The 22,964-nt window shown below is 44.1% G+C and overlaps 1 protein-coding gene across 5 annotated transcripts in view; it reads right to left on the minus strand.

Annotated features, from left to right (window-relative positions):
• Window positions 1-22,964, minus strand: part of smarca2 (SWI/SNF related BAF chromatin remodeling complex subunit ATPase 2) — a 179,628-nt gene that overhangs the window by 127,232 nt on the left and 29,432 nt on the right. For all 5 annotated transcript variants that reach the window (XM_085984253.1, XM_085984274.1, XM_085984260.1 and 2 more), the window contains exon 4: window positions 20,328-20,657. In XM_085984253.1, the coding sequence (XP_085840379.1) occupies window positions 20,328-20,657 (330 nt within the window). The remainder of the gene's footprint in view (window positions 1-20,327; window positions 20,658-22,964) is intronic.

Below are 22,964 nucleotides of genomic sequence, written 5' to 3' on the forward strand. Positions count from 1 at the left end.
TGAATCGCCGCTGCACCCCCTCCATGGCAAGAACATCCTTCCTCAGATGAGGCGACCAAAACTGTACACAGTACTCGAGGTGTGGTCTCACCAGTGCCCTGTACAGCTGCAGCAAGGTATCCCTGTTCCTGTATTCTAACCCTTTTGCTATGAAGGCCAGCATACCGTTTGCCTTCTTGACCGCCTGTTGCACCTGCATGCTCGCCTTCAGTGACTGGTGTACAAGAACACCCAGGTCTCTCTGTACTTCCCCCTCTCCCAATCTATTGCCATTTAAATAATAATTTGCCCTCCCGTTCCTGCACCCAAGGTGGATAACATCTTGAGTATTGTGTGCAGTTTTGGTCGCCTTATCTGAGGAAGGATGTTCTTGCCATGGAGGGAATGCAGCGAAGATGCACCAGACCAATACCTGGGATGGCAGGAATGACGCATGAGGAGAGATTGGGTCGATGGGGCTTGTACTCGCTGGAGTTTAGAAGAATGAGAGGCGATCTCATTGAAACTTATAAAATTCTAACAGGACTAGACAGACTAGATGCAGGAAGGCTGTTCCCGATGGCGGGGGAGTCCAGAACCAGGGGTCACAGTCTAAGGATAAGGGGTAAGCCATTTAGGACTGAGATGAGGAGGAATTTCTTCACCCAGAGAGTGGTGAACCTGTGGAATTCTCTACAACAGAAGGCAGTTGAGGCCAATTCATTAAATATATTCAAGAAGGAGTTAGATATATTTCTTAATCCTAAGGGGATCAAGGGATATGGGGAGAAAGCAGGGACAGAGTACTGAATTTGGATGATCAGCCATGATCGCATTGAATGGCGGAGTAGGCTCGAGGGGTTGAATGGCCTACTCCTGCTCCTATCTTATGTTTCTATGAGAGGCTCTGTCAAGAGAGAGTCAAAGAATAGTTTGGTTGATAGCTTTACAGGTGGATTTTAAACTTCTTTCAATGAACAAAGTTCATGACTAAGGTAGGCAATTAGTATTTGTCCTTATTCATTCACTTTCCATCTATAAACAGGTGCATACCAAGTTAGCCTGAAACTGGCTTGGAACACTGAAGAGCTAAATGTCCAGGCTAACTTAACAGCTTGGGCTACAAGATCTCAGTAAGTGCTTCAGAATGCTATCCTGCAGATGGCATCAAGAGAAACCCTTCAAATGTTGCCCCATAGCACAAGTACAGTGAGCCCCAGCTTTCCTCATCATTCTTCCCCTGCCAAGAAATAGGAGACACATTCTATCATTAAGCATCTCTGCTTCATGAATGGTTAACCAAAGGTTTTGTTTCTCAAAAAAAATTACTCAATCTTGCTTCTTAATAGAAAGCTAATGGCCCAGAAATTCGGCTCTGCCCGGGTGAGTACGCACAGGGTACTCACCCGTAGGTCGAATGGAATTGCCGGTTTCCTGCATGCACGGGAAACCGGCACTTCCGATCCTCTGAACAAAGAGGTTCAGAGGTTGAACGCGCGCGTAGGGGAGGCCGCGCGTGCGCTTTGAACTTAGTTTTTTTTTTTTTAAATACAGTTTTTCCCGGGAGGGTAAGCCTGCAGGATTTACACATTTAAAAAGCAGGCGTAAGGCCTGCTTTTTGCAAGGTAAGTGGTCAATTAATTAAAACTAAAACATTTTTTCCACAGGATTATTATTTTTAAATACTTTAAAGCAAGGTAAGTTTATTTTTAGCCCCGTTATAATATTAAATTATTTTTCAAAAATTTAAATTATTGTTTAAAATATTTAATGTAATTTATAGTTTATTTAAAAAGTGTGATTTTATAAAAAATGTATTTGAAAGTTTACTACTATTTTGGGCCCGTAGTATTTATAAGTTTTGACAGGTCTACCTGTCAATCTTATGAATGGGCTTTTCCCTCCTCCGATTGGCTGCCCACGGCTCACGTGATCCCAGGGGACGCATCGCACTAACTACGCCCCTGGGACATGCCAGCACAGCGCGCCGGCAGCTGGGCCAGGCCCCGGAGCGGAATTCCAGAGGGCCCTACAGCTCAACTGCCGGCGCGCAAGGCAAGTGCAGGTCGGGGGCTTACACCCGCGGGAAGCCCCCGACCCGAATTTCTGGGCCAATGTCTTTTGCCCAAGGAGGTAAAATTTCCATTCAATAAAACATTGGGTCACAAATAAATTACCTCTTTACATTACAGAACTGCCACCGATAGCAGCCCAACTTTGACAACAGTCCCATCAAAAAATGGTAGACCTTTCTGTTGTGTATTTTGAATGTGTATTAGAATTGTCCCACATGGGATACTGTAGTGGTGATTTGCAATGCACTATGGGAAATGTAGTGCATTGAGTGAAGAAGCACATTGTAAATAAAATGGCCGTTAACTAAACTCTCCACCCCGGAGTCCTTCTTAATGGTTATATAGGTAAGGGTATAAAACCCCTTGAGACACAACAAAACTGGCGACGAGGACTTGCGCATCACTTTGCACTGGAATCAGCGATGTTTATAGTAAGAAGTTCCTGTCTTTTCTTAATGGCGCGCCCGCAGTTTAGTGCTGATGCAATCGCCTCGTAAAGGTGGCGGTTCGTGTGTTACACAAATAAGAAGGGGGAGAGTAACGATACAGTGAAGCGAAGCGGAGGAAAAGGACTGTAAAGAAAAAAACAAAACAAAATGGCTATGCTAACCAGACGTTTGGACCATTTGATGAAATGGCGGAGCAATGGAGTGCTTATACAGAGCCTTTCGGATTTTTTGTGACTGCAAATGGCATTAAAGATGACGTGAAAGTGGCGACGTTCCTCAGTGTGATTGGAGCAAAAACATTTGGCTTGTTACGGAGTTTGATGCACCCGGATAAGCCCGGCGCTAAGACATATGATCAGATTGTGGAAGTTTTGGAAACACATTTCGCACCCAAGCCGCTGCTGATTGCCAAGAGGTTCAGGTTTCACAAACGAAACCAAGAGGAGGGTGAGTCCATAGCCGAATATGTTGCAGTGCTAAAGAAGCTAACTGAGCATTGCGAGTTTGGTGAAACTCTAAATGACACTGTCCGTGATAGGTTTGTGTGTGGATCAAGATGTGAAGCAACACAGAAGCGCTTGCTCACAACTGACAAACTGACACTTAAATCAGCAGTGGAGCTCGCTGTGTCTATGGAGTTAGCAGCTAAAGATGCACAGCTGTTGGGGGCTGCAACAAGAGCGCACAGGGTAGCAGCTACACCGGATAAGCATGCAAGGGGCGCCAAAGAGTGTTACAGATGTGGAAGGTCAGGTCATCAGCCATCTGACTGCTGGTGTAAAGACCTGACCTGTCAGAAATGTGAAAAGAAAGGACACATTGAACGTGTGTGTAAAGGGCAAAGCAAACAATCCTACAAAAACAAAACGAGGAAACACATCCAACTGGCGTTCTAAAAAGAAAAACCGACACATGGTGAAACAAGAACAGGAAGACAGTGACACAGACTCTGATGGGGAGCTGAATCTCCATGTGTTAACGGTGAATGGAGGCTCATCAGGCTATGGAGTCACTCCACTACTAGAGAGAATACCGGTCAAAATGGAGCTGGATACGGGGGCCGCTGTCTCCTTGATTTCAGAGAAGCTATTCAAAGAAAAACTGAACCACCTATCACTGATGCCGGCCAAGCTCATCTTAAAGACCTACACTGGGGAAACAGTCCCAATGCTGGGTAAGACGGAGGTCAAGGTGGAGCTTAATGGACAAACCGTGATGCTGCCAGTTTACGTGGTCAAGGGTGACTATCCATCCCTGATGGGCAGACCATGGTTGGAGAAAATTCATCTGGATTGGAAAAAAGTGAATGCGGTGTCAGTCGAAGAGGCGGGGCTAGCGGCAGTGTTGACAAAGCATGCGGCTGTCTTTGACGGAGAATTGGGGAGTATGAAGAGGATTACGGTCAAACTCAAGGTGAAGCCCGACAGCCAGCCACGATTCCTGAAGGCCAGGAACGTTCCCTACGCCCTCAGACCAAAGGTGGAGGCTGACCTGGAGCGTCTGGTCAAGATAGGGGTCCTGGTGCCGGTTTCGCACAGTGAGTGGGCCACGCCCGTGGTACCAGTGATGAAGAGTGACGGCGCGGTTCGCTTATGTGGAGATTTCAAAGTAACAGTGAATCCTGTACTCTCAGCTGAACAGTACCCCCTCCCCATCATTGAAGATCTTTTCGCGGGTCTAGCAGGCGGTCAGAAGTTTAGCAAGATTGATCTATGCCAAGCCTACTTACAGATGCATGTAGAAGAGGACTCACAGAAGTACCTCACCATCACCACCCACAAGGGCCTCTACAGGTACTGCCGCCTACCCTTTGGTATAACGTCAGCACCAGCATTGTTTCAGCGGGCTATGGACCAGATCTTAAGCGGCATTCCAGGGGTACAATGTTATCTCCACGATATCCTTGTCACAGGAAAGGACGACAACGAGCATCTGCAGAACCTGACGAAGACACTGGGAAGACTTGAAGAATATGGCTTACGCGTTCGCAAGGACAAATGCGACTTTTTCAAACCATCAGTGGAGTACCTAGGCCATGTCATCGACGCGGACGGCCTACACACAGCACCGTCGAAAGTGAAAGCCATTGCCGACGCTCCTGCACCTACAAATGTCGGCCAACTGCGGTCATTCTTAGGTCTCCTGAACTATTACGGAAAGTTTATTCCACAGCTGGCATCACTGTTGAAGCCATTACATGAGTTGCTGTGTCAGGGCAAGGCCTGGGTGTGGACGAAGGAGTGCGAAGCTGCATTCAAGAAAGCCAAAGCAGCTTTGACTGACCCCAGAGTGTTGACGCACTTTGACCCGTCGTTGCAGATTCAGCTGGCCTGTGATGCGTCGCCTTATGGCGTCGGCGCGGTTGTGTCCCACATATTTCCCTCAGGCGAAGAGAAGCCGATTGCATTCGTGTCAAGGTCCCTGAGCAAGGCGGAGGTGAAATACCCGCAGATCGAAAAAGCGGCTTTGGGTATCATCTTTGGAATCAAAAAGTTCCATCACTACTTGTTCGGAAGGAAATTCACCTTGCTGATGGATCATCGTCCTCTGACATCGATCTTTGGTCCACACACAGGAATACCCTCCCTGGCAGCGTGCAGGATGCAGCGCTGGGCGCTGATGTTAAGCGCTCACAATTACAACATCAATGCGGACAGATTGTCAAGACTTCCGCTGCCTGTGCCCTCTGAAGGCTGTGAGCAGAAGATTTTCTACTTTGACATGGTGAGCAATGCCCCCGTCACAGCCCGGCAGGTCAAGAAAGAGACCAGAGTGGACCCTACGCTATCCAAGGTGCTGGATCGGGTGATGCGAGGAGACGGATCACGGGCGTCAGACGCACCACCTGAGCTCCTACCTTACCTGTCAAGAGGGAAGTTGTCTTGTCACGTCAGGATGCCTCCTTTGGGGCATGCGAGTGATCATACCACCAAAGCTGCGGAAACATGTCCTCAACGAGCTGCACTCAGGACATTGTGGTATTGTCCGGATGAAGGAGCTGGCACGAAGCTGCTTCTGGTGGCCCGGTCTGGATCATGAAATTGAAGTTGAAGCGAAATCATGCCCATCATGCGAGACAACCAGGGATATGCCAAGAGCAGCGCCACTGCATCCATGGGAATGGCCGGCGACGCCGTGGCAACGGATCCATCTGGACTTCGTGGGACCAGTGGAAGGAGCGATGTTCCTGGTCGCGGTGGACTCCCATTCCAAATGGCCGGAGGTTGCAGTAATGTCCACTACCACTACAGAGAAAACCATTGAGACTCAGAGAGATGTTCGGGCGATTTGGTCTGCCAGAGCAGATCGTAACCGACAATGGAACACAGTTCACATCCCAGGAGATGGAGGAGTTCCTCAAGAGCAATGGAATCCAGCACACGTTCTCCGCGCCTTATCATCCATCCATGAATGGATTGGCGGAGGGATTTGTCAGAACGCTGAAACGCGCGTTGAAAGCGGCAAGAAGTGATGCTCCTCTAAAGCAGCGCCTGAATGCTTTCTTGCTGAAATACCGCAACACGCCTCATGCTACAACTGGAGCATCTCCTGCTTACCTACTCATGGGAAGGCAGCTACGGACACGCCTTGACCTGCTGAGGCCAACGTCCACAGAAGCAGTGGTGCACGCCAATCAGTAGGGTCAAGTCAGCAGACGAGCTCAGAGGTCCAAAGAACGACACTTTGTGGTGGGGGGCAAAGTCCTCACGCGTAACTACACCACCCCGGAGCGGTGGGTCCCGGCTACGGTCATTCAAAAGACGGGCCCCGTTTCATACCGAGTCCGCACCGGAGACGACCGAACATGGAGATGGCATGTAGACCAGTTACTGCCAAGACAGTCGCCACAAGTAACCCAAGAAACAGAGGATCAAGGACCTGCTGGGGGCTCCAGCAGGGGCTGGTCGTCCGACCCCGAGACGGTGGCACCATCCACTCTTGTGCCATCGAGGGAGGAAGCCACGCCTGCAGGGTCACGGGAGAGCCAGCCAGAGCCTGCTCCTGAGACTAGGCGTTACCCCCAAATAGAAAGGCAGCCTCCAGAGCGCCTTAGTTACAGTTAGTGCTAACCTGTGTGCATGGGGCAGAATAATCCCCAGGGTTAGCGGAATGTAGAGGCAGTCTACCCTCTCTTCCAAAGTTAGTCATTTTCAGTTATTCTGTTTTGTGGACATTCTATTTTAAGGGGGAGGAAATATGTTGTGTATTTTGAATGTGTATTAGAATTATCCCACATGGGATACTGTAGTGGTGATTTGCAATGCACTATGGGAAATGTAGTGCATTGAGTGAAGAAGCACATTGTAAATAAAATGGCCGTTAACTAAACTCTCCACCCCGGAGTCCTTCTTAATTGTTATATAGGTAAGGGTATAAAACCCCTTGAGGCACAACACTTTCCCAATAACTGCCTCCCCACTTGCAAAACAAGGTACAAAGGATTTACCACTAGTGTGTGCAGGTTAATGCCCTATTGCGGCAATGTGAGGTCCAGTACACCAACAATTTTAAGATGAAGAAAGTTTAGGTAAAAGACTCTTAGGTTCAAATGGTTTGACTTTCATTCAGAACAAGTTCAAATCCTAGCTACAATTTAGTTGTCAAATGAAGTGCTCAACTTTCCAGGCTCCCTTCATAAATCACAGAACACCATGGAAAATTTCCCAACTGACAATCCCATCAAAACCAGGCAATAAAAACAACAGCAATATGAATCCTACCAAGGGTGTTCGTGGTCTTGCTGGAAACATTAAATCTCCATAAGCTGTAGTTATGACTACAGCATCAATGGAGCAGTCTCTCACATTTAGCATTACAAAACTTCATGCTGATGCTTTCCACTTTAATGCAAGGTGCATTATAATTACAATGTTAAAATCCTTTCCTTGCTGGTTTGTAAAAATTGTGTAGAATAAAAAAAGTTACATGCTCAATTTAAGAAATTTGATGCAAAGGTCACAAAACTTATGCTTAAATCAGTTGAGAATTAGGCATACTTTACACTTGTGGACATTTCCCATGTGTTTACTGTTGCTTGGACATATTTGGCCTCCCTTGTGATCAGAGGTAATTGAAGGGCCATCTGGTGAAAAGACATATGGGCCTGGAGTTTAAAAAACATTGCGCTAGAAGCCCCTACCCCCCCCACAAAAATGGCCACGACCCCAATTCGAAATAATCACCTCTGCTAGTTTTCGCTAATTGCGCTTTTTTGGTGCAAGGGCAATAACAGGCAGCTTTTAAATATATATTTTTTTAATTTACTAAGGAACTGATTATTGTACAAAGTACCTAATGTAAATGGCTCTATCGTATTTTATAGTCATTTTCAGTTATTAAATTCGTGTTACTCACAGGTGCTGGACTAGACAACAATTTTTTTTTTTTTTTTTTTTTTTTTTTTAAATTCGTTCATGGGATGTGGGTATCGCTGGCAAGGCTAGCATTTATTGCTATCCCTAATTGCCCTCGAGAAGGTGGTGGTGAGCCATCGTCTTGAACCGCTGCAGTCCATGTGGTGAAGGTACGCCCACATTGCTGTTAGGGAGAAAGTTCCAGGATTTTGACCCAGCGACGATGAAGGAACGCCGATATGTTTCCAAGTCAGGATGGTGTGTGACTTGGAGGGGAACTTGCAGATGATGGTGTTCCCATGCTCCTGCTGCCCTTGTCCTTCAAGGTGGTAGAGACTGCAGGTTTGGGAGGTGCTGCCAAAGAAGCCTTGGCGAGTTGCTGCAGCGCATCTTGTAGATGGTACACCCAGCAGCCACGATACACCGGTGGTGGAGGGAGTGCATGTTTAAGGTGGTAGATGGGGTGCCAATCAAGCGGGCTGCTTTGTCTTGGATGGTGTCGAGCTTCTTGAGTGTTGTTGGAGCTGCACTCATCTAGGCAAGTGGAGAGTATTCCATCACACTCCTGACTTCTGCCTTGTAGATGGTGGAAAGGCTTTGGGGAGTCAGGAGGCGAGACACTCACCGCAGAATAGCCAGCCTCTGACCTGCTCTTGTTGCCACAGTATTTCATAGAATCATAGAAAGTTACAGCACGGAAGGAGGCCATTTCGGCCCATCGTGTCCGTGCCGGCCAACAGAGAGCTATCCAGCCTAATCCCACTTCCCAGCTCTTGGTCCATAGCCCTGCAGGTTAGAGCATCCCAAGTGCACATCCAAGTACTTTTTAAATGTGGTTAGGGTTCCTGCCCCTACCACCCTTTCAGACAGTGAGTGCCAGACACCCACAACCCTCTGGGTGAAGACATTTCCCCTCAAATCCCCTCTAAACCAGCCACCAATTACTTTAAATCTGTGCCCCCTAGTTTTTGACCCCTCTAAGGGAAATAGGTCCTTTCTATCCACTTTATGCCCATCATTTTACATAACTCAATAAGGTCTCCCCCCTCAGCCACCTCTGTTCCAAGGAAAACAGACCCAGTCTATCCCCATAGCTAAGGTTCGCTACTCCCGGCAACATCCTTGTAAATCTCCTCTGTACCCTCTCTAGTGCAATCACATCTTTCCTGTAATGTGGTGACTAGAACTGCACGCAGTACTCTAGCCGAGACCTAACTAGTGTTTTATACAGTTGAAGCATAACCCCCCTGCTCTTGTATTCTATGCCACGGCTAATAAAGGCAAGCATTCCGTATGCCTTCTTAACCACTTTATCTACCTGGCCTGCTACCTTCAGGTATCTGTGGACATGCACTCCAAGGTCCCTTTGTTCCTCTACACTACTCAGTGTCCTGCCATTTAATGTGTATTCCCTTTCCTTTTTAGCCCTCCCAAATGCATTACCTCAGTGTTCTACGGATTGAATTTCATTTGCCACTGTTCTGCCCACCTGACTAATTTATTGACATCTTCCTGCAGTCTACAGCTTCCTTCTTCAGTATCAACCACACAGCTGATTTTAGTATCATCTGCAAACTTCTTAATCATACCCACTACATTCAAGTCTAGATCATTGATATATACCACAAAAAAGCAAGGGACCTCGTACTGAGCCCTGCGAAGCCCCACTGGAAACAGCCTTCCAGTCACAAAAACACCCATCAACCATTATCCTCTGCTTCCCGTCTCCGAGCCAGTTTTAAATCCAACTTGACACTTTGCCCTGGATTCCATGGGCTTTTAACTTCGTGACCAGTCTGCCATGTGGAACCTGAGCAAAAGTCCATATACACTACATAAAACGTACTACCCTCATCTATCCTCGTTACCTCCTCAAAAAATTCAATCAAGTTTGTCAGACACGACCTTCCCTTAACAAATCCGCGCTGACTATCCTTGATTAGTCCATGTTGTTCTAAATGAAGATTTATCCTGTCCTTCAGAATTCTTTCCAATAATTTTCCCACCACCGAGGTTAGGCTGACTGGCCTGTAATTACTCGGTCTATCCTTTTCTCCCTTTTTAAACAAGGGTACCACATTAGCAGTCCTCCAGTACCACCTGAAGCCAGAGAGGATTGAAAAATGATGGTCAGGGCCTCTGCTATTTCGTCTTTTGCTTCACTTAACAGCCTGGGATACATTTCATCTGGGCCTGGGGATTTATCCACTTTTAAAGCTGCTAAACCCCTTAATACTTCCTCTCACTATGTTTATTTCATCTAATATTTCACACTTCTCCCCACTGATAGCAATGTCTGCTTCACCCCTCTCCTTTGTGAAAACAGACGCAAAGTATTCATTAAGAACCCTGTCGACGTCTCCCGCCTCCACACGCAGATTACCCTCATGATCTCCAATAGGCCCTACCCTTTCTTTAGTTATCCTCTTACTCTTAATATATTTATACAACATCTTTGGGTTTTCCTTGATTTTACTTGCCAAGAATTTTTCATGCTCTCTCTTTGCTTATGCGGCTGGTCCAGTTAAGTTTCTGGTCAATGGTGACCCCAAGGATATTGATGGTGGGGGATTCGGCAATGGTAATGCCGTTGAATGTCAAGGAGCGGTGGTTAGACGCTCGCTTGTTGGAGATAGTTATTGCCTGGCACGAGTGTTACCTGCTACTTATCAGCCCAAGCCTAAATGTCGTCCAGGTCTTGCTGCATGCGGGCCTGGACTGCTTCATTATCTGAGGAGTTGCAAATGGTACTGAACACTGTACAGTTATCAGCGAACATCCCCACTTCTGATCTTATGATGGAGGGAAGGTCATTGATGAAGTAGCTGAAGATGGTCGAGCCTAGGACACTGCCCTGAGGAACTCCTGCAGCGATGTCCTGGGGCTGTGATGATTGACCTCCAACAACCACAACCATCATCCCTTGTGCTGGTACGACTCCAGCAAGTGGAGAGTTTCCCCCCCCACCCCCCACCGATTCCCATTGACTTCAGTTTTACTAGGGCTCCTTGATGCCACACTCGGTCAAACTGCTGCCTTGATGTCAAGGGCAGTCACTCTCACCTTACCTCCGGAATTCAGCTCTTTTGTCCATGTTTGGACCAAGGCTGTAATGAGGTCTGGAGCCGAGTGGTCCTGGCAGAACTCAAACTGGGCATCAGTGAGCAGGTTATTGGTGAGTAAATACTGCTTGATAGCACTGTCGACGACACCTTCCATCACTTTACTGATGATTGGGAGTAGACTGATGGGGCAGTAATTGGCTGGATTGGATTTGTCCTGCTTTTTGTAGACAGGACATGCCTGGGCAGTTTTCCCCATTGTCAGGTAGATGCCAGTGTTGTAGCTGTACTGGAAATAGCTTGGCTAGAGGCGCGGTTAGTTCTGGAGCACAAGTCTTCAGCACGACTGCCGGAATGTTGTCGGGACCTACAGTCTTTGCTGTATTCAGTGCGCTCAGCTGTTTCTTGCTATCACCTGGAGTGAATCGGGTTGGCTGAAGACTGGCTACTGTGGTGGTGGGGACCTCAGGTGGAGGCCGATATGGATCATCCACTTGGCACTTCTGGCTGAAGATGGTTGCAAACATTTCAGCTTTGTCTTTTGCACTCACGTGCTGGGCTCCACCATCATTGAGGATGGGGATATTCATGGAGCCTTCCTCCTCCCGTTAGTTGTTTAATGGTCCACCACCATTCACGACTGGATGTGGCAGGACTGCAAAGCTTTGATCTGATATGTTGATTGTGGAATCGTTTAGCTCTATCTATAGCATGCTGCTTCCGCTTTTTAGCATTCATGTAGTCCTGTGTTGCAGCTTCCCCAGGTTGGCACCTCATTTTTAGGTACGCCTGCTGCTGCTTCTGGCATGCTCTTCTACACTCCTTATTGAACCAGGGTTGGTCCCCTGGCTTGGTGGTAATGGTAGAGTGAGGGATATGCCAGACCATGAGGTTACAGATTGTGGTGAAATACAATTCTGCTGCTGCTGTTGGCCCACAGCACCTCATGGATGCCCAGTTTTGAGCTGCTAGATCTGTTCTGAATCTATCCCATTTAGCATGGTAGTAGTGCCACACAACACGATGGAGGGTGTCCTATGTGAAGACGGGACTTCGTCTCCCACAATGACGGTGCGGATGTCACTGCTAGCAATGCGGTCATGGACAGATGCATCTACGACAGGTAGATTGACGAGGATGAGGTCAAGTAGGTTTTTCCCTCGTTTTGGTTCTCTCACCACCTGTTGCAGGCCCAGACTGGCAGCTATGTTCTTCAGGACTCGACCAGCTCGGTCAGTAGTGGTGCTACCGAGCCACTCTTGGTGATGGACATTGAAGTCCCCCACCCAGAGTACATTCTGTGCTCTTGCTAATCTCAGTGCTTCTTCCAAGTGGTGTTCAACATGGAGGAGTACTGATTCGTCAGCTGAGGGAGGGCGGTAGGTGGTAATCAGGAGGAGGTTTCTTTGCCCATGCTTGACCTGAAGCCATGAGACTTCATGGGGTCCGGAGTTAATGTTGAGAACTCCCAGGGCCACTACTTCCCGACTGTATACCACTCTGCCACCACCCCTGGTGGGTCTGTCCTGCCGGTGGGACAGGACATATCCAGGGATGTGATGGAGGAGTTTGGGACATTGGCTTCCGTGAGTATGACTATGTCAGGCTGTTGCATAACTAGACTGTGGGACAACTCTCCCAATTTTGGCATAAGTCCCCAGATGTTGACAAGGAGATGCTGGCAATGGGTGTGCCGTTGTCGCGTCCATAACCGGGGCCGAGGTCAATGACGGGTGTTCCGCCCAGTTTTATTCTTAAAAATGCTTTTTTTTTGTTGAGATAAACGCATTTGCAACTGTATTAATAAAAGCTGCACCAAATATATCAAGGAATATTTTTAATGAAATATTTCTTTTAAATTACATTCCAAAACACTGTCCAATTGCACTGGTTCATGGAAGATTTTATGTTTGGCAATATGCAAATAAGTTCGAGCAAAAATATTGTTTGGTGAAAACTAACGTAAATTTGAACCCGGATTGCAGATTGCGCCCAAGACATTAACTCTTGGTTATGGTGTCACAGCCAAGTCTTCCTTGGCAATAAATAACTACAAAATCACTTTCTCCATTTGGATCATACAAAGGATCCTAGTTATGAAGAGAGATCTGCACAAACTTCTGATCCCTGGAGATCAAAAATTAAAGGCTGCTCTAAACGGGATGCTCTTGCTAGGTGGCTGCATTTCTCAAATTATAGAAGCTGACTCCACTCTTCATTCAGTGCATCCATTGCTAGGTTCTGCAGTTTTGTGAGGTGTAGGACAGAAGTAGGTTTTCAGTTGCAGATTTTCATGGCATTACAACAGAAAAAAACTGGAAGGTGACCCTCCATAGTTATTTACATACATAACTGATATCTATACCCCAGCCAGACAGGCTCTGAACTGCAAAGCTAGAGTGTGGCTCAGACAATTTTATGTAGATCAAATCAACGAATAGGAGCTTTCTTCTTAGTTTCAGAACCCCTTTAGCTGGGCCCTCCATTCTGTGAAGTGTTCCGCAAACAAGCGAGACACCTGTTGATGAGTTAAAAAAACTGCAAAGTACAGTTCAAAGAGGAAACATCACCTTGTCATAATGGCATGAAATGTTTAAAAAGGGACACTTGGTCCCCTCTCCCCACCACACAGCACAAGGGCAATGCCCAGGAATGAAGAGGCTAAAAACAAAGAGAAGGAATTGGAAGTTTCTGTTCTGTTTAAAAGACACTGGCTTCCACATGAAAAATGCTTTTAAACAAATGTGCAATTCCATTTCGGGGGGTGGGGGGTGATCCAAGTTCAGTGACGTATTCATAATTTGGCACCGGTCAAACCACTACTGAGATAAGCAAGGAGAAAATGTATGACAATCATGATCAGAAACAGAAATCCGCAGAACAGAAGGGGCAAAGGACAAGTGTGAATTGAGTCAAGCCACAAACTTGGGGCCAACCGGTTTAGGCTTAAAAGCTGAAACTCCAAAGCTTTATAAAAAAGGTGGAAGAAAAAAGCAAGAACATGTAAAACACATGCCTAGGGAACAGTAAACACATGGAAAACGTTCACAAGGGTAAAGCATATCTAATTCTCAACTGCTTCAAGCACAAGCTTTGTGGCCTTTGCACCAACTGTTAAGATTTCTTATTTGGCATGTAACTTGGCAAAATTCTTTTTATCCTACACAATTTAAAAAACATTTTTGGTCAAAGTCTTGGTCCTAAATATCATGAAGTCACATCATAACCCATTTCTGTGCTTGAAATTTCAATGTCTAATTTCACATAGGTGCTCATTGAAAGATTTAAGTTAAACATATATTACACATTTTGAAGATCTGCAAAGTTATAATTTTGTCTAGAGAAATCGCATTCATAACTCTAAACACCCAAAACACAAATGTTGGTCTGAGCTTAAACACACATCTAGTTAAACACCTTACTATTTGTCATCACTGCAATATAGCTATCACTAACTGTAGCACTCTAATCAAAAGCATGCTTGCTGGCAGATGATAAAAAGATATTTAAATGCAGTGTCATTTTTTTTAATGCACATATCAATATTCAGAAAGGCATGTACATATTTTGGTAAAATTAAAGTAAATGCAAAATTAGGGTTACAAACTCAATTTTCAAATGTGCATACAATATGTCTAAAGTACACATGAAATTATTGCTTACAGCCACACAGCTCCTGGAAGAAAAGACATTGTAGGTGCCTGAATAAGCCACAAGAATGCTCTGAAATCCATAGATTTAGAATTTGGATCAATATCCGATATAAAAAAGATGGAAACTCGTATTTCAATCTAAAAATGGTTACTGACACTTCTATTTAAAAAAAATCACTGTACTTAATGGAGATGCTGGCAAGTTGCCAAAATACACACAAAAACAGACAGCGGGTTACCTCAGGGAAACATACATCCAAGACTCGGATAAAATTCAATAACCAGAGTTAATTTAGAGAATTAGGATTTGACCCACCTGAAACCTGTGTACCAAATGCCTTTAATTACTGTAGTAGACTGATGTTTACAAGAAAAAGTCCAGTGTACATGGAGTGCAGCTTCAGAATATTATATATGATGCTGCATTTTGTAATGTGGAGCTGCTAAGTTCCATCAGCAACCATTCCTGACAGCTCCTGCAGTGCCAACCATGTGCCTCCCCTGCAATAGGGTTTCTCTTTGCTTTCCTGCAGAGTGTGAGTGAGTGAGTCTTTCTTCTGCCCATACTACCACCACCTCAACCTGGTCTACCTTCAAACACATTCTTCACCCCAAACAGGGTTCCTATTCCGAAAGAGGAAAGATGGCCTCAAAAATAGGCCCCAGGAATTCCTCTGCTTAAAAAAAGCCTGGGGGCTCCAGGGAACAAATATTATCCAGTCATTTGCCAGAAGGCGTATTAGGATGTTCACGAGCAGCATGATGCAACCTGCCAGGCCTCTGAAGAACAGGGAAGGTGTTGGAACCAAGTTTGAATTATGTTTTTTTTTTGTGTTAAGTGGTATTTTTTTTTACAAGTTTATAGAATGTGATTATGCTGATTTTTTCTTGGAATGCAATTGTGAAGAAAATTAAAATTGAGAGAAAGGCGATCTGTAATATATTGATGAACAACAAAAGTAGAAAATAAATTAAGAAAAGCCAATGAATCGGTTTTGGTTGATAACTTGCTCAAAAATTCAGATCAAATTTATTATGGGGCTGGTTCCTTAACTGCTTACAGTTTGCAATTATGCAGATTCCTGACAATATCGTCAAATGTACAATTTAGCAGTACCTGTGGGCATTTTTATAGACGTACTTACTATCAGTATCCAAGATAAAATTAACTGAATTTAGTTTCTACCTTATTAAAATATTGATCAAGTTTTTGAATGTACAGATTTTGCAACATTCTAGTGTCCCTTCCCCCAAGAAATCATGGTTGTAAGAAACTGCTGAAACAAAAATGCTTTAAACAGCTGCAGGAATTGGTGCCATCCACTTTAACTGTTAAAGAAAAAGATGACTCGTGCATCAAGACCCCAATTCTCTTATTTCATGAAAGCTAAAATTCTTTCTTTAAAAACACCTTAATTGAATACTTTACTGAATAGTTCCAATGTAAAACAAGAAACAGACCCTTACAATGCATTAGAGTCATAACGTAGCTGCCCAAAGCCTCAAAGTTTTACTGCGTACTCTAGAAAACTGAATGGGAACAATGCTTTAAAAAAAGTAAAGGGAGCTTGTGAATAGATTAATCACCTTTCAATGCTGACTAATGACCACACTCAATCCAATATGCCAGAGGTAGCCAAACATCACCTAGTCGAATAGTTTGATTACCTGAACTCAGGTTAACTCCGGCATCTTAAGACAAATTAGGGATGTAAAATACTCTCCTGTCTGCTAATGCCATGTTGTCACTGCTAATTTCTAAATGTTCATTTGGATCAGATGAGAGTGGAAATGTGCAGCTATTTTGAAAGAAACTTGGAGGCTAAAGACTTCCATATTTATTGCAAACAATCAAAATTAAATAATTCAATTTTTATAATATTTCCACACCAAATCCAGTATGATTTGGACAGGTTGGGTGATTATACTGCATTTGCCATGCATCTGCCCAATGTGGATAAATGCGAGGTTATCCACTTCGGTGGCAAAAACAGGAAGACAGATTATCTGAACGGCAATAGATTGGGAAAAGGGGAAGTGCAACAAGACCTGGGTGTCCTTGTGCACCAGTCACTGAAGGTAAGCATGCAGGTGCAGCAGGCAGTTAAGAAGGCAAATGGTATGCTGGCCTTCATAGCGAGAGGATTCGAGTACAGGAGCAAGGATGTCTTGCTGCAGTTGTACAGGGCCTTGGTGAGACCACATCTTGAGTATTGTGTGCAGTTTTGGTCAACTTATCTGAGGAAGGATGTTCTTGCCATGGAGGGAGTGCAGCGAAGATTCACCAGACCAATACCTGGGATGGCAGGAATGACGTACGAGGAGAGATTGGGTCGATTGGGCTTATACTCGCTGAAGTTTAGAAGAATGAGAGGGGATCTCATTGAAACTTATAAAATTCTAACAGGACTAGGCAGACTAGATGCAGGAAGGATGTTCCCGATGGCGGGGGAGTCCAGAACCAGGGGTCACAGCCTAAGGATAAGGGATAAGCCATTTAGGACTGAGATGAGGAGGAATTTCTTCACCCAGAGAGTGGTGAACCTGTGGAATTCTCTACCACACAAGGCAGTTGAGGCCAATTCATTAAATATATTCAAGAAGGAGTTAGGTATATTTCTTAAGGCTAAAGGGATGAAGGGATATGGGAGAAAGCAGGGACAGGGTACTGAATTTGGATGATCAGCCATGATCTCATTAAATAGCGGAACAGGCTCGAGGGACCGAATGGCTGACTCCTGCTCCTATCTTCTATGTTTCTATGTAAAATCAGACAGACATACTTGTATGTTTGAATATCAAACTGTGAAAATACTCCAGTCCCAGTCAGTTTTGGATAACTGGTCCTCACAGCATTTTATATGTGACTAGTAACAAATCAATCACACTAGTGGGCTGGAAATTGCGGTCGGAGACTTCCTGCGAGCGAATGCCTCCAAACCGCAAGTAAACTCCACACCTAGCTGGTGCCTCCATATCTTCGAAGACTCGTGCTCCTGGGCCTGCAGGCGTACGCCCGTGTAAAGGCCCACGTATCCCGGGGCGCAGGCGGTTCGCAAGCGTCCATGGGAACACGTGGGCCAGCCCAACCAATCATAAAGGGGGATTCCCATTATGCTTATGGGAATTCCATTTACGTACAGAATCCCCATAAGCATAATAGGAATCCCCTAAAAAAACACTTTCACACAACCTAAATAAAAATAAACCATCACATGGCCAAAATTAATTAAAATACAATTTAATTAAACATTTAAAACAAAAATTTAATTTTTGAAAAATAAATTTAAACATTTTTCAAGGGGCCAAAAATAACCTAAACTAATTTCAAAGGTTTTTGTTTGGTTAAATCATTTAAAAAAGTTATTTTAATATTTATTTAAACCCTTACACTGGTAAAAGGAGGCCTTATGCCTGCTTTTACCGGGCGCAAGGGTTTTGTGGGCATTCGCTGGGCAGTAGTTGGGCAAATAGCCCAACCCTGCGCCAGCGAATGTCCATTTCCTGCGGACGCGTACGATCCGTCAAGCTGAAACCTGACAGATCGCAAGTTCCAGGTTTTCGCACACGGAAACCCGGAACTTGCGGGGCATTTACGACAGTGTACGTGCAGTCATAGGCCCCAGAAAATCCAACATTTCATATACATGTAAGAGAAGAACATCCAAATTTTTGAACTCTGACCTTGAGAGCTCTGCACAACTTCGTGTATTACAATGTGCAAAATCCATGAATACTTAATAAAAAGCCAAATACAAAATATGTATTTTTTGTCTGGTCAAATTCAATTCTGTGGAATCATGAACTAAATTAGGTGAATCCAGTCAATCTCTCTAGCTGTTCATTTCAATGAAATGTGCACAATTTGCAGCATTGCGGACCTTAATCTCCTGAGATGGATGAACAACAGGTTACATTTCAAACATAAAACTTTGTAAAATGTTCCAATACTTTAAGCAATATCAAAAGAAACCATGATAGCAATTTAACATTATTAAACCTGATAATTACATTCTACACGTGACCCTTCCATAGCACTACAAGAACAATGGTGTTCTAAACAACATGTTATATATTTAAAATTAGGAGTGGTCTCATAATTCTCACGGGTTTGCACCAGTGAGTGGATGTAAAGTTAAATGACAAATTTAAAACAGTACGGAAGAATCTAATGTTAAATGGCAGTCCCAAATGGAATCTCGAGTAATCTTTATGAATACATCTCTTAGAAAAAGCATTGTTTCCAACTTCCCTGTATCCATTAAATGTAGCAGAGAATAATGCAATCAGTAATTATTTTGAATTAGGTAGCGGTTTATGTATAATAATAAAGTTGAAAGTAACTAAAGTAAAGAAGTTTTGCACAAATTACATTAAACAGTCTTTGAAAAGCCAGTGGACAAAGAAGTAGCAAATTGAAACCTATCACTGTGAATAGGAAATGCAAGTAGGAATGAAACTGAAGCCGAACGGAAATTAAGACCATGCGACACTCTGAAAGCCAATGAATGGAAGACCCTATGTCCCCCACTGATATCCAGCCAACAACTCCTCCCCGACGCTCCCACCTTACTGCTGCCAAGAGCAAACGTCTGCCATTGGTGTGCTAATGCCATTCACTCCCCTTCAACAGAAAGCCTGGGATCGCAGAAATGTTTTTCTGCATTGAATTCAGTTCAAGCTCTCAGGAAAAAGTATTACCTCCTGCAGCTGACAGTGGAATTAGGACTTGCTGGAACCTCCTTCAGAGCAACTTTGGGGCCTAGTGAAGGAAAAGGTATTGGTCTATTCAACCTCCCCCCCCACCGCCCCACGGACAGCAAATGGGTGGCAAGTGTATGCAAGGGGTACTTCTTACAACCGTCCTCCCCCACTAAGCAAATGTGAGGTCTGGTGGAGGAAGAGGACCTTCTTCCCCTGCAGAGAAAGAAGTCAAAGACTGGTGGAGTGAAGGGCAGCTAGCCTGGCCCACCGTTTAAGTTTTTTTTGTGAGCCAATTCTGCTGAGGTGGAAGAAAAGGCAACAGAAATCCCCTGCCGAGGGTTTGAGAGCCTCCCCATCCCACTGTTCCCCTATTTTTCGCTTGTCTCCCACCCCATCATCTTGCACCTCTCCTTTCTCTCTCCCCCCCACCCCCCAATTTCTTCTGAGTTTTATTATAAAAACTTTTCCTGCACCTATCCCTATACACCATTATAAGATCCCAGATTAATAGGAACATACGAATTGCTAGACAAAAAAAATCCACCGTCCATCTAGTTCGTCTTCTATGATCCTGATAGTCACGTAATACAATGAAATTACACAACAAAAACCCCAGTGGTAGAGAGCTTTGGGGACCATAGGTCCAAACTCAGCTTTTTCCTCCTGAGCATGCAACACTTACCACATCACGGCTCAAATTATTCATATAATGTATCCCAAAATTTTATTTTCTGCAAGAAATCTATCCAATTTGCATTTGAATTAATCAATACTAACTGCTTCCATCATCTCCCTTGGGTACAATGTAGCCCAGCTATCCAAACATCAAATATCTGAGTATCCCGATTATCGGAACTCAAGATTTCAAATTTTACATTTAACGCAGAGAAGTGCAAAATGCTTTCCTACTGCTAGAAAACAGCACTCAATTCATAAACAGCTTTACTGCTTGGATGCTGAAACTAAACTAATTCAATAATCTGAAAATACATTTAGAATAGAGAATTTTTTTTCTATATGAAATGAAAGCAATAAAAAAATGCATACTTACTGGGTGGTCTGTTGTAGGCAATGGGGGCTACTTGCTGTTGCATACTGGGTAGTGACCGCTTTCCCTGAACAGCAAGCTGCAGGGTGTCTGGTAATGGCTGTCCTCTAGCAAGCATTTTATAAGCCAGAATCTGAGCCCTCAATTGGTGAAGCTGAACTGGATTAAAAGGTGAAGGACCTCTGTTCTGCTGACCCATGACCTGAGGATCTCCTTGCAACATTGGTGTGGGCTGGGCTGGTGGAATCTGAGGAGGAGTAGGGCCACCTGCTGACATTGGACTGGGAACGTGCTCTGGTACACTCATAGGAGATGGATGAGGAGACAGATACCCTGTGTAGACAAAAAAAAAAATTGTAATCATATTCTAAATGCGAAGATAGACAGAAAATTATTGTAATATATCTTTAGGTTACAGTAGTGATATTGCTCAGACAGTTACGGCTTGAAGCACATTGTTCTGTATGCTAGCCATAATAACTGATCTCATCACAGTTTCTCATCAAGATCTTGCAGCTGTCTCGAAGGATCCAATTACTCATCAGAGATCGTAGCACGAGAGGTGGACTTTGGGCAAGCCAAGGTCCAACTCTTTCTACTTGTTAACCATTTTGTGATTTTTGGACAGGGAACATTTAGGAACCTGTCTTGTAGGCCTTGTCAAGAGGATTATGGGGCACCCAGAAAAGCAGCTGTATTGTTCTCTTCTTTTCTCTGTGTTTTTCTTTGTATTTCTCTATTACAATCCAATTGTGTTTTTAATCTTCCTCGGTTAGTCTGTCCCTGCATCTGGGTTACTCTTTCCACCTGTTTCTATCCATCTTCCTCTTCCCTATTTCTCTCTGTATTTAATTGTTTACTGTTACTTGCTCCTGGTACTTCTGTCATTTCAGCAATCATTTGCCAGTTACATCAGTTTCCTCCAGTGATCTTCACAATGTGAACAAAGATATGGGAATCAGAATCAAAACTGCAAAGCTGAAGAAGTGAGGAAGCAAGTAACAGCTGGAGTGGGCACCAAGGGGAGAGCTGGGGAAGTGAAGGAGTGGGAGAGCTGGAGCGCCATTTGCCGGGGGGTGCGGTGGTTAGAAGGGATTGAATTGTCAGCACACGTGCCTTTGCTCTGCTAAGCATCTGATTTTCACTTTAAGCCTTAGGGCATCGAGTTTGAATTTCGAATTTAGCTCAGCCCTGGAAAACAGGAGCAAAAGTGGTGCTGTTCGACAATGGGGCCAAGGCTACTGATTTTGGGTAGAGCTGGGAAAAGGGAGTAGGAAGCAAGAGCAACTGGAGAAGTTAAATTGGCATGTCTGAGGTTTTTTTTGGAATTATTGAATTGTGTAAGAGCATACTTTTAGGGATACATAATGGAATGGATGAGAAATCATCTTGCCAGCTGTATGAGATTTGTTACATTGAAGGCGAGCTGGCAACACCTGTCCCAAGTTAGTCCCCCAATAACTGAACCTATCTCAGATAATCAGACAGACAGTCAAGTACATCATGCAGAACACCCAACAAATGTTTCGGTACTGAAAGATAACTGAGCCCTGATTGAAAACCAATGGGTCGACTAGAACTTGACTTCAATAGGGCTGAAAATTGAGCAGGGTATAAATCCAGTGTCCAAGCTGAATATTTGCTAGGTAAAAATCAGGGTGCTGGTTCAGCTCTGGGATGGGCTGCAAGTACATTATGCTGTCGTATATTGAACCTTTTGGGATACTATTCCTCCTTTTTAAATATTCCCTTGGGGATCATTTTTCATTTGACATATACCCACAATGATTACACACCTTATTTTGAAAAAATGTATTTAGAATTTCTTTTACCAACACTACTTTAAAAAAAAAAAAATCACTGCTTGTATTTTGCTAATTAATTCTAATCAATATAATTTTACAATTTAAATTGTATTCATAGTTAAAAGAAAAAGAATTGCATTTATTTAGCACCTCATCACAATTCTGTGATGCCTCTAAGCATTTAACATCAAATGAGAACTTAAAAGCAGTTTAAACAAACACTATACATCCCAATTTAAAAAAGATATTGCTAATAGAAAGTAAAAAGGGAGTAGGGGAACAGAGAAAACTAGAACTTCAATCTAGTTATAAAGGTGGGGGTGGAAATTACACATCATAGCAGATTGTGCAAAATCACAGGATATCTCATTGAAGATTACGCCATAATAAATTACTTGTCCTACTTATTATGCATGGCAAGTCACAGCCTCGTACCGTGGCGGCCCAAAATCAGTGAAAAAACTAGTTTAAAAATACTTTTGAGATTTTTTGACTCAAACCAGTCATTGTGTAAAACAAAAACATATCTAAGGGAGTGGTTTACAGAAAGTAAACCACCACGCTACGGCTGACAATTAATTTTTGACCACCGCGACTCAGGGATCTATTTATCTGTAAATCACCTGCCTTCAATGTGTGCTCTACATATACATACATGCACACACTTGAACATGACCTGACATAGTCTGCTAGACCTCTGAAGAAAAGAAGATACTGGGGTGTTATCCTAATCTTAGAAACAGAAGAGTCACTGCAAATTTTGATACCAACATCATTGCTTTGTTTGGCAGTGGAGAGAGGAGGAAAAGAAAAGAGAAACAGAAAACGAACTACA

The sequence above is a fragment of the Somniosus microcephalus genome, chromosome 1, assembly GCF_052327205.1.
Source record: "Somniosus microcephalus isolate GS21.2 chromosome 1, FLI_Smic_1.0, whole genome shotgun sequence".
Classification (NCBI taxonomy): Eukaryota; Metazoa; Chordata; class Chondrichthyes; order Squaliformes; family Somniosidae; genus Somniosus; species Somniosus microcephalus.